Source organism: Daucus carota, chromosome 3, assembly GCF_001625215.2.
Source record: "Daucus carota subsp. sativus chromosome 3, DH1 v3.0, whole genome shotgun sequence".
Taxonomy (NCBI): domain Eukaryota; kingdom Viridiplantae; phylum Streptophyta; class Magnoliopsida; order Apiales; family Apiaceae; genus Daucus; species Daucus carota.
In genome coordinates, this window is record NC_030383.2 from 12,536,322 (window position 1) to 12,556,626 (window position 20,305).

Genomic DNA, 20,305 nt, shown 5'->3' on the forward strand with positions numbered 1-20,305 from the left:
ATGGGTCCCACCACTTCACCCACTTTTCTTCCTCTTTTTCACTATTTTATACATATTTCTTAACCTCCGTGCCCAACCCATTTGATAAGAAATAGGAGGGACGGAGGGAGTATGATTTTTTTAAAATGAAATATTTAACGGATGTTAATTTAAAAAGATAATTTAAAGTATAATTTATCCAAAGAATAGAATTGATAGTTAATACTCATAAGCATATCTTAAACTAAAAATATTATATTACATAAGCTAAAATACGCAATAAAAATATTATAAATTAAACATATAGTAAAATATTTATTAAATATCAAATGCATATTTTAATATTACATGTGTTTGAAATTAGTATCCTTATATAACGGAAAGCGAAGGGCGTAGGTGGTGTGTCTAAGATAGCTCCGTTCTATTTATCAAATTTTCTGAAATTTTTGAAAGTTCGATTTTTATGATTTTTTGAAATTTCAAAATGAAAAATATAAAAAATAAAAATTATCTTTTTTAATTTCTAATATATTGGAAGGAAGTTATAAAACTACTTTTTTTAATATATCAAAAATAAAAACTATATGCCTTAATAAAAATAAAATCAGAATCTGATTTTTTTTCAATATTTTAATACCGAAAAAGAATTTTCTTCCAAGACCACGACCAATTTTTGAAAAAAATGTACATCAAAAACAAATTATGTTAACAATATTTTTTAATAATATTTCATTACAGTACTGTATCGTAATACAATATAATAAATAAGTTAGCAAATTTAGGAAGTGACTAGCAATTCACCCATGGTACGTGTTATTTTTTTATATACGAAAATAATTTTATTAATATATAATTTGATTTTTAATTATTTGTATATCATCTGTACAATTATAAAAAATATGTGAGTATAATTTAACATGTTATAAATAGACAAAGTATTATATAAATAAAATACATACTAAATCTTGTTTTTCTTTTCAATCAAATCAGATGTTAAGCAATTTTTTATATTAATAATCATAATCAGAAATTATATTCTCATGCCTAATTTTGAAACCCAAAATTTCTACCATATATATTCAATATCCTCTCGATTTTCGATTTCTCCCCGATATTGACCAGGTATAAGTTGCGTATATAAAAATTTAAATATGAAAAATCTAATTACTAATTATATTAAAGTTTTAAATACATATATCTAGAAGATATGAGTATGAATGTATTATTAAGTAAATATATTACATAAATAATGTGATCTTTTGGCTAAAATTATTTTTCAGAAATAAGAACTTGTTTCGAAGAAAAGTACATATAAATTTACTCATTTCTTAAACAAGCTTTTATTTTTTTTGATAGATAACAAATATAAAATACCTCGTAACTTAAAAAAATTACAAATATATATATATATAAATTATTTAAAAAACTCTTAAAATAAAATCCCCACCCAAACCGAACTAATCCCACGTGTGTAGTTATACGTTATTTAATGAATATTCATAAAACTATGTATTAAATGATCACACACAAAACTAGACTTTACCTGATTACACATACTAGCATAATAGCCCGCACGGGTAGCTAGTTTAAATGTTGTATGAAACAGTTGAAGAATTGTTGCCCAACCAAATTTTATTTGTAAAGTTTGTTATTTAGACGTGTGAAGATCCCGTGACGACTATTATTTGTCTTGTAATATTTTAACCCTGTATTTTTTTTCATGTACAGTGAAAATGTAGAGCTCGTAGATTATGCCAACAGAATTGAAAGTAGTAGAAACTGCAAATGAATCAGCCAAAAGGGCCAAAAGGATGACGATGAAACATTAAATAGTGTTTCACAAGCGGGAAAAAAAAACTCAGCTGGTATTGCCAGAAAAACAGCATGACCTGGGGAATTTTCTAAGGCAAAGACATAAAAACTCACTGCAATTAAAACCCGTGATTTGTAAACTTGCACTATCAAATGGCAGTAGCTGGTATATTTATCATGTGATTGAGAGGATTCCTCATTTGCACCAGTTGTCCGAGCACTTCTTGTTGAATTGCTTCTCGCAGCAATTCCTTGACTGTATTGACATTTAGTACTTCAAATTCTTGGAAGCCCACAATGCGGACCTGCTGTTTCCCATATTCCCTAGACAAAGTTTTTTGCAAACATAATGTTCAAGGTTCCGATGCTTAGTTAATGTGATATGTAGAGGCTCAAAGAGACAGGCTCAGTTTTGACCATTGAGAAGATCAAATAGCTTTCCTCCATATATTTCAAAAAAGTCGACAAACAACCGATATCCGTGGTTCCGGTAATTTTTGTGCATCAGCCTGGATATCTTTGGATGCCTTAAGTGGCAGCGATTGCATTGTAAAGGTCTTTCCACTCCGTGAAACATGTCCAAAAAAATGGAAGATATATTTTATTGATTAATTGATAATGATAAAGATTATCTATTGATTGCACAGGGTTATCGGGACAAGCTAGTAAGCAGGAAAACACAAAATATGATCAGTAGCCAAACATGATTGTACATATAAAATTTATCCATTCAATATGAAAACGACAGGTATACAATAATCAAGAAGACTGTAACTAAACTCAAGCAGTGCTGTAAAAAGTATCATAGAGGTGCAAAGCAAGTAGGAAGAAGAAAAAGGGGGAAGGGGGGAATCTGAAAAAAAACTGAGATCATGGCTGACTGACCATAATGGGTCAGAGTAAATGAACTAAATAAACAGGAGGAGAAAAATCTTTAACATGTTTAAAAGCCATTTTGAATGGCTGATATTTTTTTCTATCATTATTTAAAAAAGTGACTATTTTTCTTCAATAAATTATAGCTTATTTTAGGCGAATTTTTTTTAACCATTTCTCAAATAGAGCTCATATGAATGTGAATAGGAGCAATTTCATAACATGAAATGAAACAAGAATAAAATCAATTAAATATTTAAATATAATGCAAGTCCTTCACTCCGATCAAATTTGTAGTTTTCAAAAGCCTTTCATCAGTAAATATTACTAAATTTTTACATCAGATTATTTGCTTGATTCACGAGTGGTGTATGGTGGGCTTGTAGTATGAAGAGGATCTCACATACATAAGCCGAATGATCCACTATTCCATTTCATGTTACAATAAAAACAATCTGGGGGGATTTTTATGTACTTTTTAAGCCTATTTTTGTGGCAAACTCTCCTGATTAGCGAATGAAAAAACCCAGCAAGTGTTGACGAAGAAAAGAGTAGGACCTAGAAATTTTTCCGAGTTAAAGGCATAGAAACTTACTCCAATTAAAACCCGGGGCTTTTAAACTTGCACTATCAAATGGTGGGAGCGGGGTAATTTTTTATTTTTTAGTTTAGATGACATCTCCAAACCTGATATCAACTTTAGAAAAATATCATGCCCCAGTGTACCTGGAGAAATTTTCATACTATAACAAAGTAAGGGTGTGAGGTTCAGTTGGACCTACCCTCCTCATTTATAAAACCTAACAAATTCAGCTTAGAAACCGAAACTCTTATTTCGTGAGGAAACTTTAGAAGGTGCCTGATGTATAAAAAAAAAATATCGTGTTCTTCTGCTCCCCAAATTCCACCCATGTACAATAACGCAAACACAGTTCCCTGTTTCGTAAATGCAAATGAATGCGAAGGATATTACAAGTTACCTGCAGTGCTAGCTTCACCTCCATCTGTTGCATTAAATTGACTGCTGGCGTGTCCTATTCCGGAAGAAGACACATTCAAGACATTAGATGTTGTTGAACCTAAATTAATGGAAGAAAATATTCAAATGTCAATCTTGACACAGAAATTCAGGCATAACACAATGGGCTGTTTTGTAAATGTCCAAAAATACAAGGATATGAGAAGTTATCTACAATTGAAATAAATTATAAAGCACATAATTGGTCTTCGTAGGGCTTCTTGGCGTATTTTACCATCCATCAAGCGGAAAGAGGAATGAAGGGGAAATCATCAGGATGCAAACATGATCAAGGTTTGTAGGCCAAAGGTTGAGACAGAGTTGATAACTATCTGTAACGACATTATGATTTATGAGTGTCATTGACGGACATCTCATTCCTTCATGCACTTCTGGTGAAACTACGATCTTTTACTATAGAGCTATTTTTTAACGTTTTCTTTATGATAACAAGTCAAGTAGGCCCAGTATTTTGAATTTAATAATTTACCGTTTTATTCTGTTTAGGAAAGGGGCTTATTATAGGTATCTTGTAGGACTTAAGTATGGTCACGACATGAAAGAGGTGGCTGATATTTGGAATAAAATCAAATCATAGCTTATTTTAGCCTGAAAGAAACTTTATAGTGTTTTGCATCACCGGACAATGGACATGGACCTATGTTCTAGTCTTTGTCTTTTCAATTTTTTTGGGTTTAGGTTCAGATATCATTTAATCTAATCTATCCAGCTACCCCCTACCCAATGGCCTGATGACATTTCTACATAACTGATATTATATTTGTCCTGAACGCCGAAAGTATAAACAATATTAAGAATTTCAACTTGCCTTTATAATACTTCAGCATCCGCTCTGATTTCTGTATTTCTTGTTCTTTCAGCTCTTCCTGGTCTTCTGCTGTAATACTAAAGGTTACGCCTTCAGTTCTTTTTCCACAGAAATAATCGAGCGGATGCTGAAGTATAAAAGGGAAGTTGAAGCTCTTAATATTGTTTATACTTTCAGTGATCAAGACAAATATCCTCCTTACATAATTTAAAAATCATTTCTAAGCGAGTCTGATAAAATTCTGTAGCGAAAAATAAAAGAAGCTGAGGATTGATCTACTTGGTGGTGTGATATCATGTAGCACTTTTTATGCTGTATCTTTTTGGATCTTTTTTTTCTTTTCTTGGTTCATTAATTTTGTGAATTTGTGCAGATTAAAGACAAAAAGCATTGAGATGATCTTAAACCTTAAACTGTTGGCCTCCTAGATTTGCTGCTTGGAAAACATGAGCACCTATAAAGTCTCTCTTAAATTCCATCTTGAGCAGAAAATGGATCAACAAAAAACTTTTTTAAAGATTAAACTTGGGAAGTGTTCAATAAGCTCTCCCTTGAAGATCGGTAGACACCCTGCAGACTCCACAAAAACGAACCAGGTGGCCCAGGAATAGGTACAGGATCAAATTCGGACAAGTAATTGGATTCTGCCTATAAAAGCCTCTTCTGCAGAAAACAAATTAATTCATCACTTCGTTTGATCTAGTATACTATGGGCAGTTATAGGCTTCAGCTTCAGCTGATGCTCAATTGGCTTCTATCACAGGACTTGTAAGCACCTATTCATTATAAAGATAAGGTTTTATATCACATTAGTTTTAATCACTTCTGCACATCCCATTCAGCTGGGCCTGCCTTTAAATTTTTCAGTGTTATACTATGAGATTATGAATTATCCCCAAAGGTATGCTATGGTGTTATTAGTCCACAAGGCATATTTTTATCATTCAATAGTTTTTGTAGTATTGCTTGAGATCTATCACAGCAAAGCAGGCTATGAAACAATCTCTGAGCTTGATAACCTAAGTGATGTCTGTCCTATAAATATAGCACTCTAATCATGCAGCTACCTAGGAACAACTTCACCCTGTGGATTTCTAACATTCCAGAGGATGGAGGCAATCTCAAGAATTGTCAACACCTACTTAATCACAATCATATCTACCTTAACGCTTATTATAATTACAAGTGTACGTAGCCAGAGCTTGAAAAGAAAGAACCATGATTTACAAACTTGCAAGGGTATCAGGCTTGTCCACTTAAAAGATGGAATTGGAATTAGCATGATTTAAAAATAAATAAAAATGCAGCACTATGTTATTATTATAATGTTAAGGTTTTGTATCACATTAGTTTTAATTCTCGAAGGCCGTAGGATTTTAGTGGAACTGGCTGTCAAGCTAGTATCCTCTTCTTAATTACCTTATTACAAAGTGGTGTCCATACATACCAATCCTAATAAAATAAATATCTATTAAAATTTTGGTTTGTGAAATGTAATTTAATGCAATGAAAATAAATATTTACATATTCGAATTATAATTGAGGAAGGTACATTTTCCAAACTAAATAATACTGTATTAAGAATTTCAACTTGCCTTTATAATACTTCAGCATCCGCTCTGATTTCTGTATTTCTTGTTCTTTCAGCTCTTCCTGGTCTTCTGCTGTAATACTAAAGGTTACGCCTTCAGTTCTTTTTCCACAGAAATAATCGAGCGGATGCTGAAGTATAAAAGGGAAGTTGAAGCTCTTAATATTGTTTATACTTTCAGTGATCAAGACAAATATCCTCCTTACATAATTTAAAAATCATTTCTAAGCGAGTCTGATAAAATTCTGTAGCGAAAAATAAAAGAAGCTGAGGATTGATCTACTTGGTGGTGTGATATCATGTAGCACTTTTTATGCTGTATCTTTTTGGATCTTTTTTTTCTTTTCTTGGTTCATTAATTTTGTGAATTTGTGCAGATTAAAGACAAAAAGCATTGAGATGATCTTAAACCTTAAACTGTTGGCCTCCTAGATTTGCTGCTTGGAAAACATGAGCACCTATAAAGTCTCTCTTAAATTCCATCTTGAGCAGAAAATGGATCAACAAAAAACTTTTTTAAAGATTAAACTTGGGAAGTGTTCAATAAGCTCTCCCTTGAAGATCGGTAGACACCCTGCAGACTCCACAAAAACGAACCAGGTGGCCCAGGAATAGGTACAGGATCAAATTCGGACAAGTAATTGGATTCTGCCTATAAAAGCCTCTTCTGCAGAAAACAAATTAATTCATCACTTCGTTTGATCTAGTATACTATGGGCAGTTATAGGCTTCAGCTTCAGCTGATGCTCAATTGGCTTCTATCACAGGACTTGTAAGCACCTATTCATTATAAAGATAAGGTTTTATATCACATTAGTTTTAATCACTTCTGCACATCCCATTCAGCTGGGCCTGCCTTTAAATTTTTCAGTGTTATACTATGAGATTATGAATTATCCCCAAAGGTATGCTATGGTGTTATTAGTCCACAAGGCATATTTTTATCATTCAATAGTTTTTGTAGTATTGCTTGAGATCTATCACAGCAAAGCAGGCTATGAAACAATCTCTGAGCTTGATAACCTAAGTGATGTCTGTCCTATAAATATAGCACTCTAATCATGCAGCTACCTAGGAACAACTTCACCCTGTGGATTTCTAACATTCCAGAGGATGGAGGCAATCTCAAGAATTGTCAACACCTACTTAATCACAATCATATCTACCTTAACGCTTATTATAATTACAAGTGTACGTAGCCAGAGCTTGAAAAGAAAGAACCATGATTTACAAACTTGCAAGGGTATCAGGCTTGTCCACTTAAAAGATGGAATTGGAATTAGCATGATTTAAAAATAAATAAAAATGCAGCACTATGTTATTATTATAATGTTAAGGTTTTGCATCACATTAGTTTTAATTCTCGAAGGCCGTAGGATTTTAGTGGAACTGGCTGTCAAGCTAGTATCCTCTTCTTAATTACCTTATTACAAAGTGGTGTCCATACATACCAATCCTAATAAAATAAATATCTATTAAAATTTTGGTTTGTGAAATGTAATTTAATGCAATGAAAATAAATATTTACATATTCGAATTATAATTGAGGAAGGTACATTTTCCAAACTAAATATTATTTTTGTTGTTGCCAGGGAAATTTTTTATAAAGGTCTGAATTGGATTTTGCTTCCTAATCTATAAGCCTCCTGATCAAATTAACTTGTACCGGATCAATGGTACTTATAAGTCCAACTTGCTTGCACAGCTGCACAGTTTATACCAATAATGCTTCCTCTATATGCGTGATAAGTGAACATTTACACCCGGAGAACATGCAAATTTAGCATACAAACCTTGTTGGCCAGCTTGCTGAGCATTTTGCCTCCTGGATAGCCTTCTCCTTTCCAGAACATCCTCGGCGATGGTAACCTTAGGCCGCCCAATTTTTCTAGTAGCTTGGTCACTGAAGTTCAAAGGATCATTCTCACAAGCACCTTGGAATGGAATACGTCATTCTACAATCAGTCTTTTGTTAAACTACTCACTGATCATCAGTGAAAACAACATGAAATCAGTTTTAACATTAACCACTACCCTGAACTAAATAAAAAAAGTTTTTTAACACGAATTTAGCCACAAGACCCAACAAAATTTCGACTAAAATGAACACCCACCGCAGAAAATTAAGCAAAACACTTCCTCAAAACATAAAAGAAAGGGCAGCCATACAACTAATTGCAACCTGCAAAATTTAAAACATTGTCCAGTTGTCTTACAAGCAAATCAGACAATTCTATTGGACACTACTGCATGCGATATATACATGGAAGTTGTATTAAGCTATCAAAATTAACAATTTTTATGGTGCCTCAAGACAGGACCGAGTAGATTTATAATTAACAGAGGCACATGTAATTTTAACCATCACCATGTGATATGCACATGTGATTTTTAAATGAACATCCGACTTATACTCCAAAGTAGCCAGCGCAACCCTCTTTCCTCGTACATAAATATAACACAAACAAAATAGCTCACAGTAAATAACCCTGTTGAAATTTTCAGTAAAAAATAAAAGAATGATATACCAAAAAACAAACATATCTATCAAGGTATCAACACAGACTTCTTCGTATCAATTGCCATGTATATGAAAGTCAGGATACCCATTATACCAAGATTTACTGAATGATCAATCACCATAAAGCAAATCGAACAGGTGCAAGTGTGTGGCTACAGCAAACAAGACATAACAATACCAAACCAATAAAACAGTGCGAAAATAGATATTAAAATCATGTTTCACCACTCATCCACAATCAAAAAGCGCAAAAAATATGAAACTGCAGCAAGACATTAGTGTGTGCAATATTAGCTCCGCCCACGAATTAGGAAAGGGCATAAACACACAAACCTTAAGAATTAGCAGCCATATTAATGGGATGAAATAAGGTTCCACGTGCTTTATGCTCTGAGAAAGAGGGGGAATTGCCGGGTGTCATTGGACCGGAGGGGGAATCCGTAGGAAGGGGAGACGATCCGCCAAATTCACACCAGAAATCGATAACAAAATCTTTGATCGCGCATATATAAAAAAACGCTGCAAAGGTTATTGTAATCTGTACAGGCATATATTAGATTCGGGCAGGCTTGAAATTGAGGTCGTATAAGTTTGTTCATAGGCTCGTGATATATCTTTGCTTCGGAATTTGCTTTGGAATCAGGTAATTTATTTGCTCTTAGGCTTGACATGTACTTGTTCTGCTATAATATATATATATATAAGTAGACTTGCACAGAAAATTGAGAGGGACCGTAGTGTAATTTCTCTGATTTGCATTTAGCAATTTTGAATTGCATTTAGCAATCATGTACTCCCTCCGTCCCATCAGGATGCTTACGTGCACTGTTTGCACGCATTTTGAGGCTCTCGTAAAGTATATTTCTATTACATATTTTTAATTTTTTCTTTTTTTGAATTAAAGTTTAAATGTCAAACTTTTTTTGGGGATTTTTTTTAAAAATAAATATATAATGTAAGTATACTTTATAGGAGCATTAAAATGCGTGCCAAAAAGTAACGTAAAGAACCTGGTGGGACGGAGGGAGTATAATATAGCATCACTTTTAAAACTCACATCTCCAATGCTATACCTGGTTCTATATTATACTCCCACCTCCTACAATTACATACACACAAATCGACCCACAGATCCAATCACCAGCTCGCCAAACATGTCTTCTTCTTCATTCAGCGGAGACGAAACGGCGCCGTTCTTCGGCTTCCTGGGCGCCGCAGCCGCTCTAGTCTTCTCCTGTAATCCCCCTCCGATCTACGATTCTCACTCTCTTAATCCTCTTCATAATCATCAATTAATCTGTGTTTAATGTTGTGCAGGCATGGGAGCAGCGTACGGAACCGCCAAGAGCGGAGTGGGAGTCGCCTCAATGGGAGTGATGCGACCGGAGCTGGTGATGAAATCGATCGTTCCGGTGGTTATGGCCGGAGTTTTGGGGATCTATGGGCTTATTATTGCGGTGATTATTAGTACTGGTATTAATCCCAAGGCGAAGTCTTATTATTTGTTTGATGGATATGCTCATCTTTCATCCGGGCTTGCTTGCGGTCTTGCCGGTCTTTCTGCTGGTATGGCTATCGGTATTGTTGGTGATGCTGGTGTTAGGTACTACGGTTTACTCCTCTCATCTTTGTCGATGTATTGTGTGTAGTCTGTTTGTGAATCGTAATGCCTGGATTGTTGTCATTTTTTATTGCATACCTGAATGTAGTTATTCACAATGTGATTTTCATGCTTGGAAGGGTAATTAGGATAAAATGTGTTTGAAAACAGTATTATGGATTTTTACTTGTTTATGTGTGCAAGAGGTTGTACTGGTTGGATTAGCGAGGTTTGGATTTGATATGATTAAGTTAAACCCGCTAAAATGAAGGCAGTACTTCGGACGACAGCCCCCACTAAAGAATCCCACCATTTTAAAGCTTAAATGAGAACAACTATTGCAGGATGTAAGAATGGGTAGTTATGAGGTTCATCCTCTTGAGAAGCTCTTTTTCTTTTTGATTAGTTGTTAAACATGCCTTAACCATAGTTCTGGATATTAGGGAAAGATGCTTTATACAGGTGGTGTGAGGATGAATGGTAGAGGATCTCCTTGAATTCTCTTATTTTTTCTTGTAGAATAATTTAAGTATTCATAACTGCTACCCTTACTCATCTAATGGGATTATGGTTATTCGTCCCAATTACTCTCAAAGTCCTGCTGTAAGTTTAGTATGCTATATGTTCAAGGGGTTATGTATTTTATAATGCTGTCCGTGTGAGAGATTTTATAACTATACGTGTCATGCTTGCCACTAAATTCCTTTAGTTTGTATGAACTATTTCAAACATTTCTGGCTACTCATTTTTATTGCGGTTTCATTTATTATATGTGAATGTGCTTATATTCATCTGTATCCTCCAGAGCCAATGCACAACAGCCAAAACTTTTTGTTGGCATGATTCTCATCCTCATTTTCGCTGAAGCTTTGGCTTTATATGGCCTTATTGTTGGAATCATCCTCTCATCCAGAGCTGGTCAGTCTAGAGCAGATTAAGTGTATTCCAGCTACCAGAGAATAGGTTGGTTTATCTATCTACTAGTACTACTATGGCGAGTATTTGAACTCAATGGATATCTCTTTGTTATAGGAAGTATTTGCTGTTGCTCGGATTGTAAATTAGGGGTATTCTTGAATAATGTTTGCCTACGGTCTCTTTCACAGGACTAGTTTTGTTCTCTTTGTATGTTATCCTTTAAATGGATTCATCTTCTTCTCAAGTTCAGTTGCAATATTTCATTTGGCAAGACTGTAACAGATATATGTACTATTGTTGAATTTTTTATGGTACATCACTGATTATGTGCCAGTAACTACAAAATAAGCTTATTACTACAAGTCACGGAAGCCGTGTTCCTTATTAACATTGATTGAAGTTGGTTTTCTGAAGTGCTTTGTTAAACTTTAGTTGAAGTTGAACTTACAGACACCCGAGTTGCTTTATGTCTTGGCTCAGCGGCTTAGCTTCTATGCCTTTGGTTATTTCTTTGTCGCGGCTGATGGATGGATAACATATAGCAGCATGCACAATTTTAACATTATATTTATAAATATATGTGGGTCTCTAATATTTAAAAAAATTTACAGTGTACAAACAATGGCGGATTGATTAGGATTCAGGGAACTTGGAGCGAAGTTTCTTTGAAGCATCAGATATTCTAATCTTGAGCCACTGTATTAATTTCAGCTAAAATTATATTTTAAAGCAACAGAGCAACTCCAACAACCACGAATCCATTCCCAGATTGCCCAACCTCTCATTCATTTTTCCCACACTACCCACTTTCATTCAATCTTTCCCTAAATACCCACCTTTTGTACTTCAGCCATGAAAAAAACAAAAAGCCTGGCCCACATGCTCTTAAATCAATGCACAGGTAATTTTATCTTATACACCTACATGCATAAATTGCAACAAGCCACCCAAATTTCATATAACTTACGTATCTACTTTCATCAAATTTAAATTCATTTTTAACATATTTATACATTAAAAATAACTAAAAATTATATATTAAAAAATATTTAATAAATAATAACAATATGTCATTATATATAATCTAATACATTATATAATTTTGATACTTTTTATGAGTTATCAAATCAACTATTTACAAAATAATATATACTGCACAATATCTAGCTTTTTGAAAAATAATGCTTAACTTTACAGGCTTTTGTCTACTCAAATTTAAAGTGTATTGTCTACTCAATTTTAAATGCAGAATTGTCATTTCAACTGTTTGGCTTTATATCAACTCAACTATTCATACTTTATGTCTTGTCCAATTGCTAAATTTTGGATCTAAATTTTCGGATGGCTATATATACCTTGCAATATGTGCTGATATATATCAAGCTAATCAGGTTTGTTTTTGTTTGCATTTTTTTAGTTCATGTATTTTAGTATGCTATACTAATAATCTTACTATTTTTTGCAGATGGAGAATTCTATCGATGATGATATAATGAGATCGAATCTTATCTATAATTTGAGTAGAGACGATGAATTTAGTGCTTTACATGATTCAGAAATTGGAACAGATGGGGATGACACTGATGATGGTGGTGATTCTGAGTCGACAAATAGTGATAATGATGAAGATGATGAAGAATATGTTCCTACTGCACCATGGTTCACAGAAGAAGCCACTTCTAACAAGTTTAGCAATAGTTCAGGTGCTCCTTCTAACTTAAACTCTCTTACTGATGACTTGTTTGTTGGCCAATGTTTTGTAGATAAGCAAACTGCCATAAATGCAATACAAACGAGTAATATAAGAGATTCTAGAAATTATCGTGTTTCCAAGAGCGATACAACAAGATTTGAGGCGAAATGTATCGTAGACGAATGTCCATGGAAAATTCGTGTTATAAAACGAAAGTCGAGTGGTTATTTTCAAATAACAAAACTGCCTGCCGAACATACTTGTCTTTTGAGAACACTTCAACGGGATCATAAGAAACTCAGCTCGAGCTTAATCGCTAGTGTTATAAAACAACAAGTAAGAACAAAAGTTCAGTTCTTTCATAATCATTTAACATATATTTTGAATTGCTACTTATTATCTCATTATTCTTTTATTTTAGATCACGGAGAGTCCATACTTAAAAGTGCATAATATCATGAATCAAATCACATCTATGTACCAATATCATGTTAGTTACAAGAAGGCATGGATTGGCAAGCAAAAGGCAATATCAGATGTGTATGGAGATTGGACAACTTCTTATTCCAAACTTTCTAGATTTTTTAGTGCTTTGATGCATTATAATCCAGGTACGGTTACATTAATTGAAGCTGATCCTATAAATCATAACACATCTGTGTGTAAGCGTGTGTGGTGGGCATTTAAACCAATGATAGATGGGTGGCAACATGCTCGACCAGTTATAACCATTGATGGTACGTTTCTGAAAGGAAGATACAATGGAAAGTTGTTGATTGCTATGGGTTTTGATTCACATTTTCCTGGTTCTCATTTGAAGATGTTATGTTGGTTGGCTGGAAATACTTCTCAATTGAGAAAATTTGAAGCAGTTATGGACAAGATAAAAGAGCTTAATCCTGATGCTGAGAAGTGGTTACGAAAGATTCCGTTGGCACGATGGAGGATATCGGTATGGTCAGGCGACTACAAATATGATTGAAAGTTTCAATGGACTCTTAAGGTCAGCTCGTTTTCTCCCAGTCACATCTATGATTGAGTATATCTATTATCGTTCTGTCAAGTTGGTTGTAGAAAGGCGCACTCAAACATTGAGTGACCTTCAGGATGGACATACATATTGTAAAAAATCGAGAGAGCTGTTTGAGAAAATAGAAGAGAAGGCTTCAGCCCACAAGGTTATTCCATATAATGAGCAAAGAGGGGTCTTTGAGGTTATTACTGCACGTTATCGAACAACGAATGGATTTTGGAAAGGAGGAAACAAACACACACTAAATTTGTTTCAAGGTTTCTGTTCTTGTGGAAAATAGAGTCGGCATCACTCTCCATGTTCACATATAGTTGCTGCGTGTTTAGTATGTAATCTCGATTGGAAGCAATACATCGAAGGTTATCACAATCTAACAATATTGTATGAAATGTGGAAGTACGAATTTTATCCACTACCCAATCAAGCTTATTGGACGTTTCCACTAGCATACAATTGGGAGATGTATGGTACCCTTATTGCTGACGAAAATCTGAGGAAGAAGAGGAAGAAACGTGGACAAAGAGGCCAAAGTCAACGTATTCGAACGGAAATGGATAATTCTCAAAGAGTTAAAACTTGTGGGAGATGCGGTCAAGAAGGTCATACAAGACGGAGTCGCCGATGTCCACATCACGGGCATTAGTTTTAAAAATATTATTTTGTTGTATTTTAATTATCAAGTTTAATTTTATTTTAAACTTCTTTGATAAAATATTTTAGAATTGTTAAATTTAATATTAGATGTTTTTTTTTTTTGATATGTTCAATTAATTTTAATTATAATTGACAATGATTAATTAAGAAACTGTAGGGTCAATTTAATAAAAAACATGAAACCTAAGTGATATATATGCAAAATGTACATGAGGGGTGCATGTGATTTCTTGTCCTTTTGCTGCATAATAATCTGGTGGGGTCTATATCAAGTCTTGTTTATTTTGGAAAAGGTAAAAGTTGGGTAGTTTGGGAAGAAAGCAACGAATGTGGGTAGATTGGGAAATGGGAATGGAAACATGGGCAATCAGGGAAAGGCTTCCAACAACCACCCTATACAAGCTCTTAAGTCATTTTTTGAAGAATCCAGAGCTTAAATGTACTCCAACAAGCTCCTTACTGCTCCTCAAAATCTTAGGAGCTTCACTTGCTTCCTCAATGGTGAGGAGGATATGTTCCCTCCTAACTCATTTTATATTCTTTTCTCTCTCTTCAATGTACTGAACATGAATGATAACATTTATATATGCATGCTTGAAGCAATAAATGATAGAGAAGGAGAATCAATTTGAAGAAGTCTGTTGGAGAAGAAACAAGATTTTAACTCCTAAATAGTTAAGAGTGTATTGTTTATAATTTATTTGAAGAAAAAGTTAGGTGACTCTTGGAGTTGCTCTATGTCAAATTGAATACCTCCTAGATGCCGTTCTTATATATGTATGTTTGAGATATGTTGATGCTTGTAATATTATATATTAGACTTGAGGTTAAAAGAAAACAATCCTCATGATGTTACATGAGGCTAAAATGGAAACAATAACAGAAGCAAGGGATTTTTTGTTTGATTAAGGAGGTTGATTTTATACGAGAAACAATAACAGACGTCAGGGTTTTTTTTTTTTTTTTTTTTTTTTAATTCAGGAAGTTGGTTTTATACGTACAGGTATATTCTTGTAAAATACTATATTGGAATCGTCTAATCTCATGTAAACTCGGAAAGGATATTCTCTTATTAATATGTTGTTGCAAGGATATTCTCTTATTTATATTATTTTATACACAATATTAATATTGCAAAATATCCGCACCGTGCAACTTAGACCATCTCCAACCCTTAACACCATTTTGGTGTGAAAAATACACCAATTTAGTGTGAAAACTACACCAAATTAAAATTTCACTCCAACCCATCAACACCATATCCTACACCAAAAAGAATCTTTTACACATTAAATGGAATATTCTCTCTTTTTAAGTTATTTATATCATTATTGAATTTGTACTTAAATTTTAACATGTTCAATAAACAACTTAATTATATGAATTCCGATGCTCTTCCCATATGTGCTCGATCAAGGCGTTGCGAAGTTCAAAATGAGCTTCCTTATCTTTAATTTGTCGATATCTACTAAGAAAATCTTAAAATTCGTCATCTCCATTTCTTTCCATTTCGACAGCAGCAGAAGATGTTTCCACGTAATCATGTACATGCAAATTCAAGTCTCGTTCATCCTCAACTATCAAGTTGTGCATGATAATACATATGTGAGGGTATACATATGTGAGGTAATTTTAATCATTGTGTATTTTATTTTTAATCAAATCTATTTAAAAAACATATCTTCTATATAAGAATATAAATTTATTGATATTTGGAAATAAATAAAAAACTTGAGTAAAATAGTAAAGAAAGAAAATTTAAAACAATTATGATTAATGAATAAATAATATAATATAAAACAACTTTAATGGGATATAGATGGAATAATTTTGTTTTAATTAACATATGTGAGGGTATAGTAGGTATTTTGGAAAACTCCAAATTTGGTGTAAAAGTTGCACCAAATCAATACTTGACACCAAATTTGGTGTCAACCAATTCATTTGGTGTCAACTTTACACCAATTTGGTGTTGGGTTGGAGTGAATTTGACACCAAATTTGACACCAAAATGGTGTTTTGGTGTTGGGTTGGAGTTGCCCTGTACAACATGGCACGCCATTCATTAAAGATACGGGTCGCAGAGGTGAGGATCGAGAATCAATTTTATATTTGATATTATTATTTATAATATTTAAATATAAATATTCAATATAAATTAATTTAATGATATAAAAATATATAATGATAAAAAATATATAATATTAATATTTTGGATTAATTAAAATTAATAACTTAAAATTTTTAAATAGAAACATAATGAGTATAACACCGGCACTACTATGTCTGGGGAGCAATTATTGTAACTTCAAGACTTTGATTCAAATAAGGATCCCTCTGGTTTTCATAATAATAAGAATGGGTTAATTATCTAATTGGTCACTGAAGTGAGTTTAATGTATCATGTTGATCACTGAACTCAAAACGGTATTGTAAAGCATAATGTAATATGTAATGTAATGTCGATAACTCAACAGTAGATTAAGAACAGGAAACAATAACTAAGTATCGTACAGGAATCTACAGAGTTGAAGATACGATTCAAGAAGTTGAAGGCAATCAAGATATCTGAGACGTACAACAAATCACTGATAGAAGTTCATTTAAAATGTTCAAGCCTCGGTGAAGAATAAAGTCTAAGTGGTTTCTGATGTCAAGGTTGTCCAAAGATCAAGATTCTCAGTTCTGAGAGATTCAAGTACATCCTCTCTGATTATTCGTAATCAGAATCACTGAAGCAATACTCAAGTCTAGTGAGACTGATTAAGTATGTTGTCAAGAAAGGAAGACGGAGAATTAATTCTGTATTAGTCGTTCGTGAACCAGACCAGTGCACAGGACGTCAGTACGTGTGAATTGGATTCGAAGGATTCAGTCAAGGATAACTTAATCAAGTCAAGGCAAAGCATCCTCCAATTTGACTAGTAAATACTTGTATGTATATATGTGAAACATATATATATATATATATATATATATATATATATATATATATATATGTATAAGTGTGCTAGCCTGTTCTGTTTTGGAACAAGGAAGAAATGGAGCAAGGGAGAAATTTAAATATAATTCCTCATTGCGCCAAGAATGGAACAAGGAAGAAACTACTATTTAATTCCCTTCTTGCGCCAACTCTTAACCAACCAATTCTTCCTTGCGCCAGTTGGAACAAGGAAGGAATTATCTTCCTTGCGCCAATTGGAACAAGGAAGACACTGGTTTGGTTGCGCCAGTTTATTAAACAATTCTTTTGAATTGTTTTAATGGAACGAGGAAGGAATTTCCTTTACTGATTTCCTCCTTGCGCCATTTAATTTATTTAAACAATTCTTTTGAATTGTTTTGGCGCAAGTTAAAGGAGGAGCAAGTTAGATTGGAGCAAGGAAGCCAATACAAGGAACGAGGAAGCTTTGCTCTAATTGGTTGAAAGCTTCCTTGCGCCAAGAGCAAGCAGAAGCTGAGTTTGTCCCCCAAAGTCTATAAATAGAGCTTTGTGTTTTCATTTGAGAACAACTACACACTTTGTAAAGTGCACACAATATACACATTCTCGAGAGCAAGTTAGAATATCGTTTTAGTCGAGAGTTTGTATTAGAGTGTTTGTAGTCTCTGCAGCCGACATTCGTGTTGGAGTTTGTAGCATCCGAGGATTATTTTTAATATAAGAATATTCCCCGACTTGCTGGAGTTGTTCATTTACGATTGATTTAACTGGACTTAAACAGTAATATTCCGCAATTCAATTAATTGAAGAATTTGGTATAGACGTATTCAACCCCCCCTTCTACGTCTGATTGGACCTAACAATTGGTATCAGAGCTTAGCTGATCGATATACAGATCTGAGATCCGTAACCAATCTGAAAAGCTAGCTGTCCGTACAATCGTAATTTTATCTGATAACAATGTTGACACACAAGTTAGGAATCAAAGTACCTCCGTTTGACAAGGATGACTACAACAACTGGAAGATGAAGATGTTGCTGTACATCAGAGTTGCTAATCCCATGTACATTGGGATTCTGGAAAATGGTCCATTTTTGCCTATGAAGATTATTCCTGAATCTGTTGAAAATGGTGTTCGTATTCCACAGAAGTCTGTTCCCAAAGAGAAAAGCGAATACACTGAGACTGATAAGGAGTATATTGCACATGACCATAATCTGCAACTCATAATTGTTGAATCAATGACCAAGACTATGACACATCTGATACTAAGTCTGAAAACTTCAAAGCAGATGTGGGACACTATAGAGGCATTGATGGAGGGATCTGAAGAAGTCAGGGAAAACAGATACGATATGCTAATTGTTATTTTACACCAACTAAGAGAAAGATTGTAGAAGGGGGGGGTTGAATACAATCTTTTACAAATTTAAAAGATTCAAGAATAATATACTAAGAACACAGTAAACAGAAAAACACCAAGTATTAAAAATACGGGTGGATTGAATGATCCACCCGTGAGATTTTATATCGAAGAATCTGTGGATTGTTTACAATTCGCACAGCTGCTGGTTCATCACTCAAACAAGTTCTAACTCTCAGATTTTTCTCTCAAGTAATTTGAACAAGTTCAACTGATGCTACTAACTTGGTTATATACTCCAAGTTTTACAAAGCTTTTTGGCTAGATTACAAAATGCACTCTAATCTAAAAACAATGCTGCACAACTTTGTCTTATGCATGCTTTCTGAGATGTCTTCATCTTTGACCATCACCTTAATTTGATCCAGATTGCACTGCATGAGATAAGTATGTTTCTGCTTCTTCTTTATTTTCCTAATTAGGCTTCCATGTCTATTTTAGTGTAATTCGATCCATGTGATTTGTCAGACTTAAGCTCTAGTCACTTTCAACTGCTCTTTGCTTCATCAGTTGAAAGTTCTGGTTGCTTTCAACTGCTCTTTACTTTATCAGTTGAATGCCCGGCTCATCAGTTGAATGAATTACAAACTCCATCAGTTGAATGCTGTTCCAGTCTCATCAGTTGAATTCCTCAGCATCATCCGTTGAACACTTTGTCTTCAGTTGAATGCTTGATTTTCATCACTTGAAACATCATCCAGTCTTCATCAGTTGAATAGTTACATCTCATCAGTTGAATATCCTTCACTTAGATAAAATTACATGGCATTGGATATTTACAATTAGCCATCCTATTCTACCCATCCGTTGATAATTCCCAAAGACAAGAAATGTAACAATTACAACTGAAATTTGATAAAGATTCTAAGTAAGACATGTTGCAAAATGTTTATGTTATCATCAAAAATTATTGATTCCTAACAATCTCCCCCAATTTATGACTGGAGAAGATGCAGACATAAATTCTACACTTGATGATAACAAAACATTAATAAAATAAAATGCAGAATTTAAATACAAGAGTTAGAAAAGTTTACAGATAATTATGCTCCTCTAGACTGAGCAGTTACTTGTTCCTAGAAGATCTTCTTCTTCTGGACTTAAGTTTTTCTTCAAGAATATTAATCTGTTTCTGAAAGATCCTGTAGAACCATTCTTCATCACTGTCTTGTCTGTTGAGCTTGGATTGGAGAGTCTTCAGAGTATTCAAGCTAGCAACCTTGAGTTGATCTTTAGGTCTGAAAAATCTCCTAACACCTTGATTGTCCCTAAATTCCATGACTGGAGTAGGTTCATGATGAATTTTCTTTCCAGTGTAGGGAATTTTCAGCCTTCTTTGTAGACTAGCATCTGAGTTCCATTCCTTCCTGATCTCAAGGATTCTCTTTAGTACCATTTGCTTTGCAGGTGGTG

At 33.8% G+C, this 20,305-nt stretch overlaps 3 protein-coding genes across 23 annotated transcripts; 2 read left to right on the forward strand and 1 right to left on the reverse strand.

The window, feature by feature from the left end:
• Positions 1-1,765: 1,765 nt before the first annotated feature.
• LOC108214041 (uncharacterized) lies at positions 1,766-9,298 on the reverse strand. Of its 18 annotated transcripts, none has more exons than XR_010290430.1 (8): positions 8,960-9,296; positions 7,899-8,060; positions 6,517-6,772; positions 6,110-6,236; positions 4,922-5,177; positions 4,515-4,641; positions 3,648-3,701; positions 1,766-2,355 (listed from the first exon to the last, which is right to left on the reverse strand). XR_010290430.1 is itself a non-coding variant. In XM_064090515.1 (8 exons), exons 5-8 carry the CDS (start codon positions 4,991-4,993, stop codon positions 2,198-2,200), a joined length of 456 nt encoding a protein of 151 aa, XP_063946585.1. In that variant the 5' UTR covers positions 4,994-5,177; positions 6,110-6,236; positions 6,517-6,772; positions 7,899-8,039; positions 8,960-9,293; the 3' UTR covers positions 1,766-2,197. The 18 variants fall into 18 exon arrangements, 8 of the variants coding, with proteins under 8 accessions (XP_063946585.1, XP_063946590.1, XP_063946589.1 ...); XM_064090515.1 differs by having other exon boundaries at positions 3,648-3,746; positions 7,899-8,039; positions 8,960-9,293; XM_064090520.1 differs by having other exon boundaries at positions 3,648-3,746; positions 6,110-6,175; positions 8,960-9,293.
• A 390-nt stretch (positions 9,299-9,688) lies between these two features.
• Positions 9,689-11,388, forward strand: LOC108214040 (V-type proton ATPase 16 kDa proteolipid subunit). Its single transcript, XM_017385814.2, has 3 exons — positions 9,689-9,862; positions 9,944-10,229; positions 11,032-11,388. Exons 1-3 carry the CDS (start codon positions 9,691-9,693, stop codon positions 11,162-11,164), a joined length of 591 nt encoding a protein of 196 aa, XP_017241303.1. The 5' UTR covers positions 9,689-9,690; the 3' UTR covers positions 11,165-11,388.
• Positions 11,389-11,527: 139 nt separating this feature from the next.
• On the forward strand, positions 11,528-14,625 carry LOC108214039 (uncharacterized). Of its 4 annotated transcripts, none has more exons than XM_064090572.1 (3): positions 11,528-13,173; positions 13,259-13,840; positions 13,944-14,625. In XM_064090572.1, exons 1-2 carry the CDS (start codon positions 12,610-12,612, stop codon positions 13,817-13,819), a joined length of 1,125 nt encoding a protein of 374 aa, XP_063946642.1. In that variant the 5' UTR covers positions 11,528-12,609; the 3' UTR covers positions 13,820-13,840; positions 13,944-14,625. The 4 variants fall into 4 exon arrangements, with proteins under 4 accessions (XP_063946642.1, XP_063946644.1, XP_063946643.1 ...); XM_064090574.1 differs by having other exon boundaries at positions 13,259-13,574; positions 13,658-14,625; XM_064090573.1 differs by having other exon boundaries at positions 13,259-13,448; positions 13,536-14,625.
• The last annotated feature ends 5,680 nt before the right edge of the window (positions 14,626-20,305 follow it).

What these genes read in the sequence shown, in the direction of transcription:
- LOC108214039 (XM_064090571.1), top strand. Translation starts at nt 12,610, where the DNA reads ATGGAGAATTCTATCGATGATGATATAATGAGATCGAATCTTATCTAT. An exon ending in CTAGTGTTATAAAACAACAA is followed by an intron (nt 13,174 to 13,258) that starts GTAAGAACAAAA and finishes CTTTTATTTTAG; the next exon opens with ATCACGGAGAGTCCATACTT.
- LOC108214041 (XM_064090515.1), bottom strand. Translation starts at nt 4,993, where the DNA reads ATGGAATTTAAGAGAGACTTTATAGGTGCTCATGTTTTCCAAGCAGCA. An exon ending in TAGGAGGCCAACAGTTTAAG is followed by an intron (nt 4,642 to 4,921) that starts GTTTAAGATCAT and finishes TTTATACTTCAG; the next exon opens with CATCCGCTCGATTATTTCTG. An exon ending in GATGCTGAAGTATTATAAAG is followed by an intron (nt 3,747 to 4,514) that starts GCAAGTTGAAAT and finishes CCATTAATTTAG; the next exon opens with GTTCAACAACATCTAATGTC.
- LOC108214040 (XM_017385814.2), top strand. Translation starts at nt 9,691, where the DNA reads ATGCTATACCTGGTTCTATATTATACTCCCACCTCCTACAATTACATA. An exon ending in AGCCGCTCTAGTCTTCTCCT is followed by an intron (nt 9,863 to 9,943) that starts GTAATCCCCCTC and finishes AATGTTGTGCAG; the next exon opens with GCATGGGAGCAGCGTACGGA. An exon ending in GTTGGTGATGCTGGTGTTAG is followed by an intron (nt 10,230 to 11,031) that starts GTACTACGGTTT and finishes TGTATCCTCCAG; the next exon opens with AGCCAATGCACAACAGCCAA.